Here is a 16,515-nt window from a genome sequence, read left to right on the forward strand (position 1 = left end):
CGTGTTAGGAGCACTGCTGACCTCTCAGTTCCCTCAGAAGAGTGCACAGAGCAACGGTGCCAGCCAACAAGAGGCGTGCAGCAAACATAAGAACTCAGAGTGGCCCCACAGAAAAGCAGGTACGTGCCATGAGCATTCACAACATCCGATCCCCGGACTGGATCAGATCTCCTGCCGCTTTGCTGGTGAAGGCGCTGCCTCGGGCCATGCGGCTGGGATCCAGGCTTTCCCAGTCGGCCAGAAACCGGGTACCGCGGGGCCCATTGGCACCATGCAGGTGGGCAAGAGCTCCCAAGGGTGGCACAGACAGAAAAAAAAAAAAAAAAAGAAAAAGAAAAAAATCACTAGAAAAGCCCCCCGCCTGCCCTGGGGCCCCTGCCAGCGCCCGCGGGGCAGCCTCGGTTCGCCAGGCCCGCGTTGGGATCGGGCCCTGGAGCACCTGCCCAGGCCGGGGACCGAGTCCCCACCCCTGGAGGCGCTGAAGAGACGGGCGGATGCAGCGCTCGGGGATACGGCTTAGTAGCGGGCAGGCACGGCGGGACTCGGTGATCTCATAGATCTTTCCCAACCTCGCGATTCCACGGTTCTAACGCTACCGCAGCCCCGGGCGGGCGGCGGATCCCGCGGCTCCAGGCCCGGCGCCGCCCTCAGCCCGCCGCGCCGCAGGGGGCGCAGGAGGGAGCCGGAAGTGCGGCACTCGCGAGGCCCCCGTGCGCCCCCCCCACCTCCGCCCCGTTTCCCCCGCCTCGCGCGCCGTGACTTCCGGTGGCCGCTCTAGCCGGCCCCGCGTCTATGCCCGCGGCGCCGGGGGATGTTTATTGTCGCGCAGAGTCGGCCCAGCACCCGCAACGCCGCCGGGCGCCAGCGGCGGGGCGCCTAGCAACCGGCACCCCGCGCCGACCGCCGCCGACCGCCCCGCCCGCACGGTAACGGCTGCTGCGGGCTCCTCCTCCTCCTCCTCGGCGGGGCCGGCCCGCTCCGGGGGGACGCGGCCCCGCCACCCGCGCCGGGGGCGGCCATTGGGACCCCGGGTCTCACACCCCTTCCCCTTTCCACCACCCCCCCGTGCCCCTCCCCCGCTTCCTCCTCCATCGCAGCCTCCCCTTCGCACCTCCTCCCGCTCCCCTCGCTCACCCAACCTTTCCCCCTCCTTCTTTCGTCCCCTCTCCCGCTCCCCTCGCCCCCTTAACCTTTCCCTCTCCTTCCTTCGTCCCCGCTCCCCTCGCCCCCGCTCTTCCTTCGCCCCCCTTTGGCAGCCCCCTCCATCGCAGCCCCCCCTTCCCACGCTCCCCCCCGCCCCCGCTGCCCCTCCATCGCAGTTCGCTCTCCCTTGCCCCCTCCTCTTCCCGCCCACCCCGGTCCCTCTCACCTCCCCTTCGCCCCCCCTCCACCTCTCCTCCTTCTCCCCCCGCTACCCCCTCTTCAGCTCCCTCGCCCCCACTTCGCAGGCCCCCCCTCCATGGCAGCCCTCCTCCTCTCGCCCCCCCCCGCTTCTTTCACACACCTCCCCCGCAGCCCCCCCCCCCGCAACTTTTCCCCCTCCTCCCTTCGCCCCCATCTCCCGCTCTCCTTATGCTCCCTTCCCGGCTGGGTGCGGGTAGCGGTGCGCCCTCCCCTCCCGGGGCCCTGCCGGCTCCTCCCGCCGCGGGGCCGTTTCCAACCCCGGGGCCCCAGGGGAGGAGACGGGTGCGGGATGTTGTCCAGGATGTTGGCTTCATCCAAGGGCTGTCCCGGTCGCCGAAAGAACGTGCCCAGCCCCCGGTGTACGAGCCGCGTTCCCGGCAGCCACGTAGCGAAGGGCTGGGATCGGGCAGCGGAGGCCGGCGTGGTCAGGCCGCTTTCTGCCTGTGCTTTGTGTCTGCCGGGCTCGCCAGAGAAGTTTCCGGCTGGGATTGAAGGGGAAAAACATCAGTTGTTTGCTCACCTGAGTGTTAGGGCGCTGGGATGTGTAGGACTTTGGGTGAGATCCCCAACTGGGTAAATAGGAAAAGTACTCGCAGTTCCTCAGTCGAGATGCACAAATGGTAAATGGTGGAGGGAGAGAGGGATTAGAGGCTTGCCTGTTGTGTTAAAATATTAAGATTTTGGGGGTTCTTACAGTGTTTTATCAAGTTGGAATGGCCACCTAGCCTGTCTGTTAAAACTTCTCTCAAACTTTGGGCAATTTTCCACATATCAAAAAGATCTAAAGGACTGTTCTTAATGCTCGTTATTTGACCATTACTGCATGTTAAAAGGGGAAGATGGCACAAAATTTGATGCAAGTGAATCTTGCTTTGAATATTAGTGGACCTTTATGATGAGAAAGATTTGAGGAAAATGGCCTGTTATGAATTACTTAAAAATAAGCTTTATGTTGTTTTTCTATAAACAGTTTGTCTTCATTCCTGCAACTGGATTTGTGTTGGAAGACCCCAGGTCTGTGGGGGTGCAATAAGCTTATCCAAGAGATTTGACAGCAAGACAGGGCTTTTGTCTCCTGCCTGTTTATGGTATAAATGGTATCATCATTCTGTTCATTGATCTAATTGGACCCTACTTTGACATTGGCTTTATGTGTATGTGGAAATGTTTTCCTTCTCCAAAATATATTTGTTTCATTCTGTAGGAAGTAGTCTTGAGTGTGCAAGTCTTGGAAAGTGAGAATATTAGCTACAAGATGGTCATCTGCTTTAGGGACAGTTTACCTTGCCACTAGAGACAACAAAAAGTAGCTAGTGGCTGTAACTAAAAGCTCTTTGGACCAGAGGATTTTCTGTATGGAAGGTAGTAGCTATGTTGCTATTGGTTCTGGCAACTCATTCACTTGCCACCATGTCTGAATCATATCTGAAATTTCAAGCAGATTTCAGAGGTCTGTCCTGTGGACCTGTTTCCTGAGGGGTTGAACACAAGCCTTTAGAAATGCACCTTTGGTAGTGGGAGGATGTAGTTGTCTCTCTTCATTCCCAATGGGCTTTATTTTGTGTATTCTCTGTTCTTCTATGGAAACCTTGTATGGAGGTTCCAGGTAACTTCTTCAAAAATCTTTTTCAAGCATTAGTTTGATGAATGCCTATGGTGCAGTAGTGACAGCTATTCCTTCAGCTGTGCTGTTGGAACTGTTTGTGGGGTCAGTTGGTGAACTGCTTTGGAGCAACATGAAAAATAACCAGTAGAAGTTGCTTGAACTTAGGCTGCTGGTGAAAAAGGTGTTTATTAAACTGTTCTGACATTAACATATAACCATGGTTAGATACCTCCCGCTCTACTTTTGTAGCCTGGAGTTTCTCTGATCAAAGGTAGCCAAAACCTTAAAATAATACTTCTTTTATAGATCCCGATCCCAAGTGCTTTTCCTCTCCCTTTGATGATGATGATGTAGTTGGTTTGGAACTTTTTGAAGACAGAACGTTGGCTTTTTTTTAGTTTGTAATATATCAGCACAGGGCTTTTGTCTTAATGTGTGTTCATATAGTATCTAGAATAGTATGGTTGTGGTGGTAACTGGGCAGGTATGGGTAATGCTTTGTTTAAGAACTTGAGTGCTCATTCCTTCCTCCAAAGTATTTCTTGTTCTGAGAGGTTTCTCTACTTTGTTTAGAGTACATTACTTTACAGGGACAAATATCCTTAAGTTAGCTTTTGCTGTTTTAATGTTCATTATCATGCTTCACCTACCTACTATTTTTTTCCTTCCTCATTTTTTCTTCTTAAGGTAGTATTCCTGATGTGTCCCTGAAAACAATGTTCAAAAGAAAGAATAAACTTCAAAAATTTCCTTAATAAAATAATGCAAACTTCTGCAGAGATCTATTTATTTTTTAAATTTTATTTTCAACTCCCCTCCCATATCTTATTAGAGAACATTGTTGCACCTTTTTTATGGATGTGTTCTTCAAACTGTTATTTATATAGTGCAGGTTTTGTTATTTTTTAAAAATGTTTAACTTGCTTCTGTTCACATGGTTCCTATGAATTCAGATTTCTTTGAGATTTCCCAGAAAAAGGCAGTAGGACATGTTTTCTTTAGATTTTACTCTTTGTTGTCAGTACAGTGTAAGACATTGAAATGACTGACAAGGCAGAGGTTATGCTTGCTCGCTGCTTGGACAGAAGTATCCCAAGTCTAAAAAGATTTTGGTTTACCCAATGCATCTAAACCATACCTTGGAAGAGGTTAATTGTATTTGTATACTAAATGGGAATGGATATATTCAAAATTGCTGACACTTGGATTAAAGTTCTTGGAAAGCATGGGTTGCATTTAGCAGCAGCAAATAAAGTGGTTTCATCCATACAAATGAGAAACAAATTGGTAATTAATACTTGAAATGTTTGATACTTGAGTGAGAAGTTTAACAATTAAATGCTTCTGTTAGACGAAGTAACAGTGAAGTAGAATAAGAGGTAGTTTGGGTTTTTTTTTCACATGTTTATGTTGTATTTAGATATTGCTTCTATAACAATTCATGTCCCTTTTTAACTGAATGTGATAAAATCTAGTCTGGAATATTAGACACAATTCAAAATGGATTTAAAATTAAAAAGCTTCTCCTGAAATATCTATTGTCTTGAACTTTCAGAACATGGCTAATGAAAAAGGAGGCATGCTACTGTAATGTTGTGTAGTTTTCCTCCCATTAAAATCTATGCGAGTAGATTGTACTTCTAACCAAAATACACCATCATTGCTGAAAACATCCTTACTGACAGCTCCACAATATTACTGTTCTTTTTTTCCTCCAGATCCCACTTTAATGATAGATCTTTCCATTTTAAATTGTAATTTTCCTCACTTTCAACCACTTTTTCCTTTGTTCTGAATGAACATGTGACTCCTCCCCAGATCCGTTTAAGACAAGGCATCAGAGTTTTATGGAGACATTAATGTACAGTATTATGGTTTGCTTGAAGGTTAGCAATCTTTCAAGGATGTTATGCATGACCGTATTTATTCTTTCAGAACATAGATGTTGAGGGTGCCAGTAGAAACTTGCTGATAATTGGCAGCTGCTGACGATTGGAGATATCTTGTGTTCTTGTGTGACAGTCATTCCTAGGTTCCAGTAAGTGAGTTCGGCCAGAGCCAGGGTGGAAAACAAATGCCTCTCTGAAGATGCCATGGGTTCCAGCTCCTCGCTCTGTGCTGGCCCTGCCTACGTGCCATTCAAAATCTGCACATGTGCTATCTTTGGAACTGGTGCCATAAATTGCTAACCCAATCTGTAGTAGTCTGTCAAAACCAGATGGGATAAATAATTTCTAACTTTGAGGATTCATGTAATTTTTGGTTTTTAAAAAAAAAATGATACGGCAGTACTAATCGATTACTATTTGTTCTCTTGTTTGATTGTTTCCACCCTCAGCTCCCTCGGCCTATGATTTTTCTCATTCTCTGTTGCTGTTTCTTCACCTCTTTTGTATTATCGCCCACCTTTCCTTTTCTTATATGGGACAAGCCAACAATTACAGACCAATTCTTTCAGCCTCTAACAAGCTGCACAGTAGAAGCAGTAACCATCACAGCAGCTGACCCAGTATATTATGCACATCTACCTTTTAGTTTATTGCTTCTGTTTTGTCAGTGAATTGTAGTCAAAGATGCACCTTGAGTGAGTTCTCGATTGGAGGATGGCATGATGATTAGGAAGTTGTAGTCAGACAAGACCACAAAATTAACATTATTATCAGTATCCTGAAGATTTTTGATAGAGAATATTTAAAAACATTTAGTTTTCTGAGTGCACCGCAGTCTGTTATGTATATTGTTCTTGATGCATAGTCTTCTTCTTCCATCGGAACAACCATGTAAAGCTTTACATATTTCTGACTGTTTATTTTGCTCATTGCTTTCTGTTGTGTTTGTTTTGGATGAAATAGTACTAAAACTTTGAATGATTGGATCAAGATAATATTGTCCCTGTTTGTTAGGCTATGCTCTACTTAAGTTACTTCTCCTGTAGTGAAACTTAAGATTTTTTTTACATTCTTATACAAAGAAAAAATCCTTAATGAACTGCAGTATTTTCACATAAGTCCTTTTCACTAAATATCAGTGTTCTTGACCTTTTCCTCCTCTCCTATTGTGATTTTGTGATTTTGACATTTGAGATGGCCACTGTCTCGGACTTGGTATGTGTACAGAAGAGATGTCAGGAAGTCTGAGGCTGGGCTGAACAGTAGCTCTACTCCCTATCTTACATTTCTTCTCCCCTGGTTGAGGTGTGTGTTAGGAGTATCACCTCCAATGTATGTGGGCAGACTGGATGCTTCCTCACTGCCTTTGTTTTGCTGGGCGTGCACTGGGCCTCCATCCTGTGCCTTCACAGTTACTCACACTTTTCCTCAGGAACACTTAATTCTACTTTGCATGTACAATACATGCATTCCATGCGGTTCCTGTGGACAGTGCAGAAGGGGGTGAGAGGCCACTGGGGCTCAGCCCAGGCTGTTGCTGCCACCAGGACATTTTGTATAGTTCACATGATGCTATTATATTGGGAGACAGAGGCCAAGAGTGCTGGATAAAGGTGGAAAAGCTGTGGCAACAGGCTGTCCATAGGCTGCAGTTTGTGTAATCCATGTTAGTTCAAAGGTATTCAGCAGGCTCATCCGTCAAGCAGCCAAAGAAGTGTGTTTTCCTGAGATGTCTAACGACATCCTCAAATGACCTGAGGAAAGATTATCTACTGGAGCTATGGACAAAGTTTCAGTAATCTTTACTGTATCCTGATATAGTTGCTATGAGTTGTAACATATTTAACTGGCAAGTTTAAATATTATATACATATGTATACACGCTTTATTTATGTTAAGTCTGGCAGCATGTCTTTAAACAAGTAACCTCCTGTTCTCTAGCTTACAGGGTACAGACACCTCCTCTCCCCACACACAGTTAACTCAAATGAGTCACAATGCAGTCACTTCTGCTTCTTGTCTTCTTTCATGGACGGATGTATACAATGGCATTAATAGGCAATTTTCTACTGGTAGGTCTAATTTTATGATTTTCTTTTCTCAGGATGTGATCTTCATGGTGAGCTGGTGGGAAAACTGAGTTGTAAATCACCCCAATGGATGCAGACAGTGATGTTGCATTGGACATTTTAATCACAAATGTAGTGTGTGTTTTTAGAACAAGATGTCATTTAAACTTGAGGAAGATCGCATTAGAGGGAGCGAATGTTATATACAAGCGTGATGTTGGGGTAAGATATTCAACATACCTCAAGTATCTGTTTCTACAAATGCTGGAAACTTAAACATTAAGCTAAACATTCTCATGTCTTAGATTGTGCATGGCGGATAGAGAAAAGCATAGTTTTATTTCTGGATTTCTGTATTAAGCATTTAATCTGTCATACACTAAATGTGTGGTAAGGGAAGTAAGTAAAGACAGTCTTAGAAGACTGCAACTAGTGAGGTGAATACTGAGCGTAAGGTGTGTGATGAGACCTCTTAAACCTTGGGGTCTCTTTTTCCTCTCAAAATTTGATGGTTTTGTCAAGAAAATATGTCCTGATCAGGAGTCGGCAGTGTGGGAGTCACTGTAATGAGAAAAAATTAGCGCAGTGCTCTGGGCATTCAGCTTTTTATTCAGAAGAAACTTCCTTCATTTAATCTGTTTTGTGAACACTGAATCACTGGCTGAGATATTCCACACTTATTTTGCTCTTCTTGGGAGCTAGGTTTTTTTAATTCCTGGAAGAGATGAAGGAACAGTTCAAGACGATTAAAAAAATAAAGGAAATATTATTAGTGTAACAGTTGATTTGTCTAACAGTTGATTACTTTTTTCCAGTATGAAATTGAACTACTACTAATTCCCAGTTCTTTCTCTTCCGTTTTTCTTTTTAGAAAGTATTAATGAAGCTTAGGAAACCTAGGATTACAGCCACAATTTGGTCCTCAGGAAAAGTTATTTGCACAGGAGCCACAAGGTGAGTTCCTGAAGATTCTTTCTCTAGCTGTAAAGTCTTGTGTCATTTAAAATATAATGTTATAAATGAAGAAGATAGCAAGAGGCAATACTTCTCACTGTTAAGATTCGCTCACACTGGATCACACATGCTGTGTTGCCAGGCTGGAAGTTTTCTATGTGAAGTGTCTGTCTGAGACTGATTTGAACTCTTAAGCAACATCAGTTGAGCCTTGTGGGAGAACAGCAGGGAAGACTACTTTGTGAAGAAAATCCTAGAGGTTTCATTTGAGAACTCTTTAAGAATTCTGTGTTTTTAGCCAGAACTTGAAACCTGGGAAGGGCTGGCCCTCTTTGAGGGATATTTCTTATTCTTTCATGAAAACAAACATGAATTTCATCAAGTTCTACAGTGTTGCGGGACTGGGAAAAGAAGCAAAATTAGACTCTCAGGTCATATATGTCTGAGACTTGCTGAACTCTTAATAGATTAATTCCTTTAAGATATGTCTGGATTGTGAAGTAGGGTTAAGGTACAATACTAAATTTGCATGCTTCTTGTATATGATCTCTTGTCTCAATTGAAGATGGTAGTTCAAGATGTTAACTACAGACTATTTGTGATGATATTTGTATTTAAAGAGTATTTAGAGTGACTTATGAAAATAGGTCTCCCACTTCAGCTGGAGCCAAGTGCCAGGATATATTCTTCAGACAGGATATGAAGGATTCCATTTGAATATGTAGATAGCTCAAACATAATATGTAGAGTAGGATAAAATGAAGGCTGGCTGGGTGATCATGGTTCCTGTGCAACAGTTCATTGTGTAGTCTCAGTAGCTATTGTGCTATGCAGTATATACATTATTTCTGCTAACAGTGGATTATTTTCTATCTCCTTTATAGTGAAGAAGAAGCTAAATTTGGTGCCAGACGGTTAGCTCGTAGTCTACAGAAACTAGGTTTTCAGGTAATTCTAATGAAAAGACTTGTATGACTCAAGCGATGTTGGTAGTCTGCTTTTTTTTTTTAAATTAAAAAAAATGAGGGAGCATAACAATTTAGCAGTGAGCATATTTTCACTCAGATGCCCCTTTTGTGTTGGCATACATTTTTCAGATGCTGGTTAAAGGGAACCTGTTTTATTTTGTGGATTTCTGTTTCATTTGGGAGCTCAGAGTAGTGCTTCTTCACTGGCTAATGAACAATAAAATTTGTTTAGTAAATGGACCACCTGCATATGTTTCTCTGATAGACTTTATAATATCTTGAAAATTTATTTGGAAGGAGTGCTGAAGAGAATAAACCTAACTGTCATTTCAACATAATTTTCCCTCATTTCTGATGGAATAGCAGATATGTGTCTTTCTTGCTAAGGGCAAGTTTGAGCCCCTTTAATTAAAAGGTGGAGGAGGAAGTGCTTCTGTTCTGTCAGATTGCACAGCAGGAAATAAACCAAATAAAATACTTAGGACATTAAACCCCTCTTTTTCCTGGGTTAATATTCCCAGTAAAAACCACCACTATATTTCATAGTATGAGCTTAAAAATAGCAACGTAAGCAATTTAAAATGCCACATTTTAGTACTCTAAAACTTCCCAGTAGTCAATTGTACCATTTACCTGTGGTTTCAGTTTGCAGACAGACTACTTAATAGACACAGTGTCTGTCTTTTGGCACGGAGAGGCAACCTGTGATTGTAGTTCGTAAAGGCAGTCGTGACAGGCTGTCCCGGCAATGCTGTGTCAGACCCAGGAAAAAGTTAGACACTCTTCCTGTGTCCTCTAAAAGCCGTAATGGAACATTAAATCAGTTTAAGTGAAATATATTTTGAAGATTAAATTGATAGTTGACCCTTTGTAAGGATAAGTTGCTCCTACTAGTAGCATCCTTCCAAAAAAGTTTTCACTGAAGAATGGTCATTTTAAAGTTCAGGCAATCACAGAAATTGAACAGAACTGTCTTCAGTGAAATTGTCAACTCTGGCTTCTCAGCAGTGCATTTGTTTACTTAGGAATAGTCTGTTAGCCATTTTATTGTCATCTAAAATGGCTATGGTAAAGAATAACTGCAAGCCAGTGGTTTGAGCTGTATTTCAGAGAGTAGAAAAGCAGCTTGCAGTACTGGCTGCTGGAGATGTTAAACAAAACAATTTTCACCTTTTTTCTGATTCTTAACATTAATAAAAATGATGTATAGCAACAAGGCATTAAAGAAGTTTTTAAATTGCATAAGATTCTTGTAGCAAAGAAACTTAAGCTTTTTCTCTGCTTATTTTGATGCCCCATGTGCTATTTAATTTAGTTTATTTTCAGTTTGCATGTATTTAGTACAGCAATATGAGTTGTTTCTGTGTCTTATTCTTAAACTGTACTATAATAGTATAATGCAACTGTGAAGTATCTTGTTCAGTAGTTACTGCACCATAGAAGCATAAAGTAAGTGATTTGAGTCCAGTAAGTACTGTTTAAATTCCTATTAGAAATGCATCAATCACAAGGGTTTCATTCTGAAATCTCATAAAAATACTCTAATTATTAGTGTTCCAATTTATTTTTTTTGCAACCCATATGTCTGCTTTGCTGTAAACTGAATTTCTAATGTCTTTTTTTCCCCTCTTTTTTGAAAAGGTAATTTTCACAGATTTTAAAGTTGTGAATGTTTTAGCAGTGTGCAACATGCCGTTTGAGATCAGATTGCCAGAATTTACAAAGAAAAACAGACCTCATGCAAGGTATGGTAGGATTTAAAGGTACTATATGCTTGGTGTACTTCTTAAGATTTTCTTTTTTTGGGTTCTAGATCTATTTTACTTTTTATTTCTTTTTTGCAGTTATGAACCAGAACTTCATCCTGCTGTGTGTTACAGAATGAAAACTCTCAGAGCTACCTTACAGATTTTTTCCACAGGAAGCATCACAGTTACAGGTATTTTGATATATTAAAAAAAAAAAGTATTTTAGCTTGTTGGGAACATTTAACTTTAGGGCCAGTAGATTTAGGAAAGGAAAATGTTTTAAATGATCAACAGATATGTTGAAGGGATTTTGTTTCCCAGTGCTAGCACCTAGTTTGTTTTTGTGTGAAAGTGCCAGAAGAGTTGTAGATAGTGTGCTATTATTATTGGTAGGCTTAAGAATTACTTTGAATGTACATAGTCTGTTTTTTATAAATACAAAAGTGAGAGGAGTTGAGAATGCAGGTATTTATTGTTTATTTAAATATTTTAATCCTGTTCCTTTTTTTCATCTTCATAGTGCTGTAAACTAAAGGACATGTAGCATTAACATCCCTTTCATAAATACAATGTTTCAAAATTGTAGATTTATGGAAACATATAGGATGGCAAGTGTTTTGTCCTAACTGAAGTTGACCAGTGCTTGCAGTTCTTCAGACTTGTGCTCTGTATCATTAAAACTTAACTGACAGAGAACCACCACCTGAATTGTCGGCATCAGTGACTTCCACATGTAATCAAAGACACAGTTGTCTTGGGTCTTGATGCCATGCCATGATTTTTCCTCTGTTCCTAATTTTTATTCTCTATTCTTTGTTTGCTTGTGAGATTTCCACCACAGGTTTGTTAAAGAATACCTGTTAATTGGTGCAGAACCAAAAACTATCACTTTCTGTCACTTAAGTGGGAATTCTGTCTTCCATTTGTTAGAACTCAGCTACTGGTTCAGAAGTTGGTTAGGGTTTTTTGTTTTCACATCTTAATTCCTTAACAAATATCCAGGCATTACAGGGAATATTTCTCAGAGGATATCAGAAGTGTTTTCTTAAGAAGACAAGTTCCATCAGATTTTGTAATCTGAAAATATAGGGCTAAAAAGTATTTCAAGGTTGCAGTGTATGTTCTGAACAGAGCAACTGGTCTAGCCAAAACTAGAAATTAAATTTATAATAAATAAGAAGCTTGAGTATCAGTAATGCAAGGCTCTCAGCATGTCTTGACAGCCTCCTAATGAGATTCAGCCTCTTTGTAAGATTCTTATTACTCCACATATGGGACCAGATCACTTTCCTATTTCCAGAATTGTCCTTTCAAGTATGAAGGGAAATATGGTAAACATCAGCATTTTACTTCCTTGTAGTTTACTTGTTACTGTGACTTAGAAATATCTCAGACTTCTATTAGTTTTGAAGCCTTCTGTTTTACCTGGGCATTTCTTCTAGAGGAAAAAAAATGTCCAGTCTTGTTCTAAAAATGTTTTAAATTACTTTTCAGCTTTATTGTACTCCTTCTCAAGTGAGACTCAGATGAGGTTCCTTTTGGCCATTCATGTTTCTGCGGTACCAGTACTTGTCATGTCACTGGCTCAAAGAATTCTATTTGAGACACATAATTAGAAATAAAAAATAAAAAAGGAAGGTGTGGGTTCATTTTAACTGGACAAGCATAAAAAGATTTAGAGTTACCTTGAGAAAACAAAATAAAAAGAACTGATATGTAATATGGAGAAGTATTAACTTTTCTTGTGCCAAAATGAGTGATGAGGGGTTTGGTTTGGTTTTTTTTTCTTCCATTATACTCCCTGCAGTGATGATCCAGTTTTTACATCTCTTCAACCCTATAGGGAGTGGCGTATTTTACAAGAGTTGTTTGCCCACTTAAACTCTTGCTTTCTGAAGGCTTTCTCTAGAACTTGAATTTCTGAAATAGCAGACAAATTTAAGGAAGGTGCAGTATCTGCTCAGAAGGGAGGTATCTTTCACCAGGCTTGTTTTAGGGGAGTGCTTAGCTCAACTTGACCAGTTTGAAACTACAGGAAGAATCCTGTTCCATTCAGTTTTCTTTCTGAGTGTGTAGATTAAAACAATATTTCTAGAATTGCTTTAATAAATAATTAGTAACTTAAGTTATTTGTGATTTTTGGGAGCCATTTTGAACAGCTCTCTAAAGTAAGGTAAAAATGTAAGTAAGAAATTGCTGGTTTCATCTGTTTGCATTAACAAACATCCATCCAGGATTAATTTCTTCTAGCATGTTAACTGCTTGCTTATTTGCAGTCTTAATTGTTCATTGTGTAAAATGTTTAGTACCATTAGAAAGCATTGCTAGTTCATGCTTCCTTTTCTTCAAATGCTTGTAGGTCATGCTAGATGACCTTCATGTGCTTCATCTTGAGACAATAAACATTCCCTGGCTCGGAGGTTTTGTCCTGATGTCAGTGGTGGGGTGGTGTTTGCAAAATCCAGACTAGAAAGTAATGGTCTGTAATTTTCAAAATAAAATAACATTGCTTGAAACATATTTGTGTTATATCCAGCTTTATTTAGCAGTAGTTTTGTTGGTAGATTTTAAAAAGAAGAAACAAAAGTGGGTAGACTTTGAGTAATACAAATTTCTAGAAGAGTAGCATAAGTTGAAGTAATTTTTTACTCCTGCCGCTCAGTCGCTTCCGCCTGTTCTGGGCTGACTGTTTAAGCCAGTAAATGGAAAAGCACCCGAATTGTTATGAACTTAAATTGTGTTATTATTTATTTATAGCCTAGCCATTGATCAGTGTAGAGCATCTTGCAGATTTCATATGAGAGTCTTTTCGTGTAAGTAAAAGTGCTCAGAGAACACCTTAAGTTAGGAGAAATGGGGGAGAATTTATTTTTGTCTGCAGTATAAAGTTGTGGTAGCTGAAAGTATTAAGGATATTTTAGAGATATTGTTGTTTTAACTTCTGATTCCTTGATTTTTCTGTTCTTACTGCTATTTTTTTTTTAAATATGTCTCAGGGCCAAACGTAAAGGCTGTTGCAAGTGCTGTGGAACAGATTTACCCGTTTGTGTTTGAAAGCAGGAAATAAATTTTATAATTCACCACTTGATGGTTAGGTTGCCTAACCAAGCACCTTTAAAGACTGCTGCACATTGGACTAAAAGCAAAAAGGAAAACTGGACCAACCATAGCAAAGGAATACAGACTCTCTTACTTGCTCATGGCCACAGTATAAACTCCAGTTCTTTTGGATTTTACTCTTAACAGTGCTGTATTGTAATGAACGGAAGTTTACAAGATACGAAATTGCTGCTTTTGAAAAGACATTCTATTTATTTTTGCAGTAATTTCTGTGTATTCATAAGCAAAGCTGTCACGATGTGCACTACCTTTAAAACTTCTTTTTTTTTTAGTTTGAGCTTGTGTTTTATTTGTGAATAGTCTTTTACATTTTTGTAAGCTGAATATTGGGCACCAAAGAAGCTGTAAAAGTTATCTTTTTCACCTGATGAATGTGCACAAATAAAAGTTTGGAAATATTTCTCCATACCTGTTCTGTTATATTCCTTTCCCTTTTTATATTACAGTTAAAATTGTATAGTTGCAAATTAATTTGAAACAGTGTAAGAATAGTCTTTTGCTGATACCTTCTGTTTCGATTTGTAGTATTTGTAAAACTTTGTGTGTGGGTTAGATTGAAATCTATAATAGTTAAGTATGTTTATCTGAGGGTGAAATTTGGTTTGCTCGCTGTTCTCTTAACTACATGCCAGATTTCAAGTATTTTCTTGCTGTTACACGAAGAGAAGACATTTCTAAATATAAAGGTCTACAGTAAGTGTTTTCCTATAAGAGGAAATCTTATCAACTAAAGAAGATACTGGAGAAAAAACAACTGCCTTGTCCACCTGCTGATGAAAAAAAAGAAAAAAGTTACTATGCGAGCTTCAGTTTTTTGGAAAGTGTTGTACTTCAACTCAAGAAGATGGTATGTTCACACTAATCCAGCCCCTGCCTGTTAATGAAATATTAACACAGACCTTTTCTACGCTCTTCTTACTGCTCTTCTTACTGTATAGTATTTTCATGACAGGAGCTGCCAACAAGCAACAAAGCTTGATTCTGGCATGTATTATTATTGATATTAATCTTGGACTTGAAAGCCAGTAGATGTTTCTCTCAATAAGTGCACATTTGAAGCAGAAGAGAGGTGAATGCTTAAAAGTAACTGCAATTGCTACTTTTAAAAAGATACAATAAATATGTATAAATGTATGTATGTCGTCTTTTCCCTGTCTCATTGAGGAGAAATGTAGCACCACTATTGTGTGCTGCAGGTAACGTACAGTCTTAGTGGGTGGTAAAAATATAAGCCATGAGCTGATTTGGTACCAGAAGTCTCAGCTGTGAAAGAAAAGTGGAACAACATCCTGAAGAAGCAAATCCCTTGCATAATGTATTTAATCTATCTGAAGGGGTGATATAGAAGTTGGGGCTGTCTGTAGTAATTTTATGTAAAAATTATGGAAAGAGAGGAACAGTTCGGGAAATGCTCAACCTTTCAGAACAAAAAGAAAGAAGCAACGATTTCCCACAAGTCTTGAGTGATACATTCATGAAAACTGTTTTAAGCTCAGTATAGGTAGGAAAGAGAGGACTTGTAAGCATGAATTTACTAAATTGAATTCGACATTCCTAGACATAAGGAAGAAATTCTTTACAGTGAGGGTGGTGAAGCACTGGAACAGGTTGCCCAGGGAAGTTGTGGATGCCACCTCCTTGGAAGTGTTCAAGGCCAGGTTGGATGGGGCCTTGAGCAGCCTGGTCTAGTGGGAGGTGTCCTTGCCCATGGCAGGTGGGGTTGGAACTTTAAGGTCCCTTCCAACCCAAAGCATTCTATGAATCTATGAATGATCATGGAATTAATGATAAAGAGCAGGAAAAGGAATGCTTGCTACATGCAAGCTTTCCACTTTCTATAGAAGATAAGATGGACCTCAGCACTCCTGACACTAACCAAGGTTTTGTGCAAAATCAGAGCACCATGAACAAATCACTATTATTACTGCAATGTAAAAAACCAAGAAAAAGCAGAAGGAATTTGAACAGTGAACAAAATTCTAATGGATTTTCCGGGAACAAAGCTTAGTCTTAAACTGATGAATGAGGATTTGGCTATTACAACTGCAATATCTGTTTTAGATTAGGCTTGCTTCTCTTTTGGATCAAATTACAAAGCACTGGAGTGCTACTGGTGAAATTCTGGAGCTTTTATCAAGCATGTCTCTCTCCTAAATTTATCTGTAGAGAAAGAGGAATGTTTTACTTTTCTGTTAGCGCTGTCACATCATATGAACTCTGCCTGTTAGAACAAAAATGAAAGGTGATAATAAGCTGCAGTGCATTAAAATAGGAACTGCTTCTTTTGAAGGGCTGCTTAGGTCTGTGCTAGCAGTTTCAGGCCTTTGTAACATCCATAAGGGAGCTGAAAACACACTACTATGCTTGTGGGATAGCACTGAGAAAGAGAATAATGGCAAATAAAAGATTCTTTGAAATATGTGCTCGCCTATCCTTCTAGCTCCAAGGCAGCATCAATCTGTTTGTGACAAATACGCTTTAAAATCTCATGATGAAGGGCATTTGACAGTGTACACTTACACTCAGGGATATCACTCCCATCACTGCTCTAAATCACTAGGTCTCCATCTCAGTCTGGAATAAGCCCTGCTGCTGCTGCTTATTTCTGCATGCATGCAAAGACACACACCCCTATTCCCTGTCTTCATGCGTCAGTCTTAGCTTTGCAGTCCTGCCTCCACCTAGGCTCTTTCTATTGACTCGGAGCCACAATGTGGACCCTTGGCCACATAGTATACCCCAGCTACCTCTGGGGCA

General features: G+C 40.6%; 1 protein-coding gene across 2 annotated transcripts; it reads left to right on the forward strand.

Moving 5' to 3' along the window:
* The first annotated feature begins 797 nt into the window (after positions 1-797).
* On the forward strand, positions 798-14,896 carry TBPL1 (TATA-box binding protein like 1). Of its 2 annotated transcripts, none has more exons than XM_069851930.1 (7): positions 798-926; positions 7,004-7,190; positions 7,840-7,922; positions 8,807-8,870; positions 10,532-10,635; positions 10,735-10,829; positions 13,635-14,896. In XM_069851930.1, exons 2-7 carry the CDS (start codon positions 7,056-7,058, stop codon positions 13,703-13,705), a joined length of 552 nt encoding a protein of 183 aa, XP_069708031.1. In that variant the 5' UTR covers positions 798-926; positions 7,004-7,055; the 3' UTR covers positions 13,706-14,896. The 2 variants fall into 2 exon arrangements, with proteins under 2 accessions (XP_069708031.1, XP_069708032.1); XM_069851931.1 differs by lacking the exon at positions 798-926 and adding an exon at positions 5,350-5,519.
* Positions 14,897-16,515: the final 1,619 nt, after the last annotated feature.

The sequence above is a fragment of the Phaenicophaeus curvirostris genome, chromosome 2, assembly GCF_032191515.1.
Source record: "Phaenicophaeus curvirostris isolate KB17595 chromosome 2, BPBGC_Pcur_1.0, whole genome shotgun sequence".
In the NCBI taxonomy this organism is placed as follows: Eukaryota; Metazoa; Chordata; class Aves; order Cuculiformes; family Cuculidae; genus Phaenicophaeus; species Phaenicophaeus curvirostris.

What these genes read in the sequence shown, in the direction of transcription:
- TBPL1 (XM_069851930.1), top strand. Translation starts at nt 7,056, where the DNA reads ATGGATGCAGACAGTGATGTTGCATTGGACATTTTAATCACAAATGTA. An exon ending in TATACAAGCGTGATGTTGGG is followed by an intron (nt 7,191 to 7,839) that starts GTAAGATATTCA and finishes TTTTCTTTTTAG; the next exon opens with AAAGTATTAATGAAGCTTAG. An exon ending in AGGAAGCATCACAGTTACAG is followed by an intron (nt 10,830 to 13,634) that starts GTATTTTGATAT and finishes AATATGTCTCAG; the next exon opens with GGCCAAACGTAAAGGCTGTT.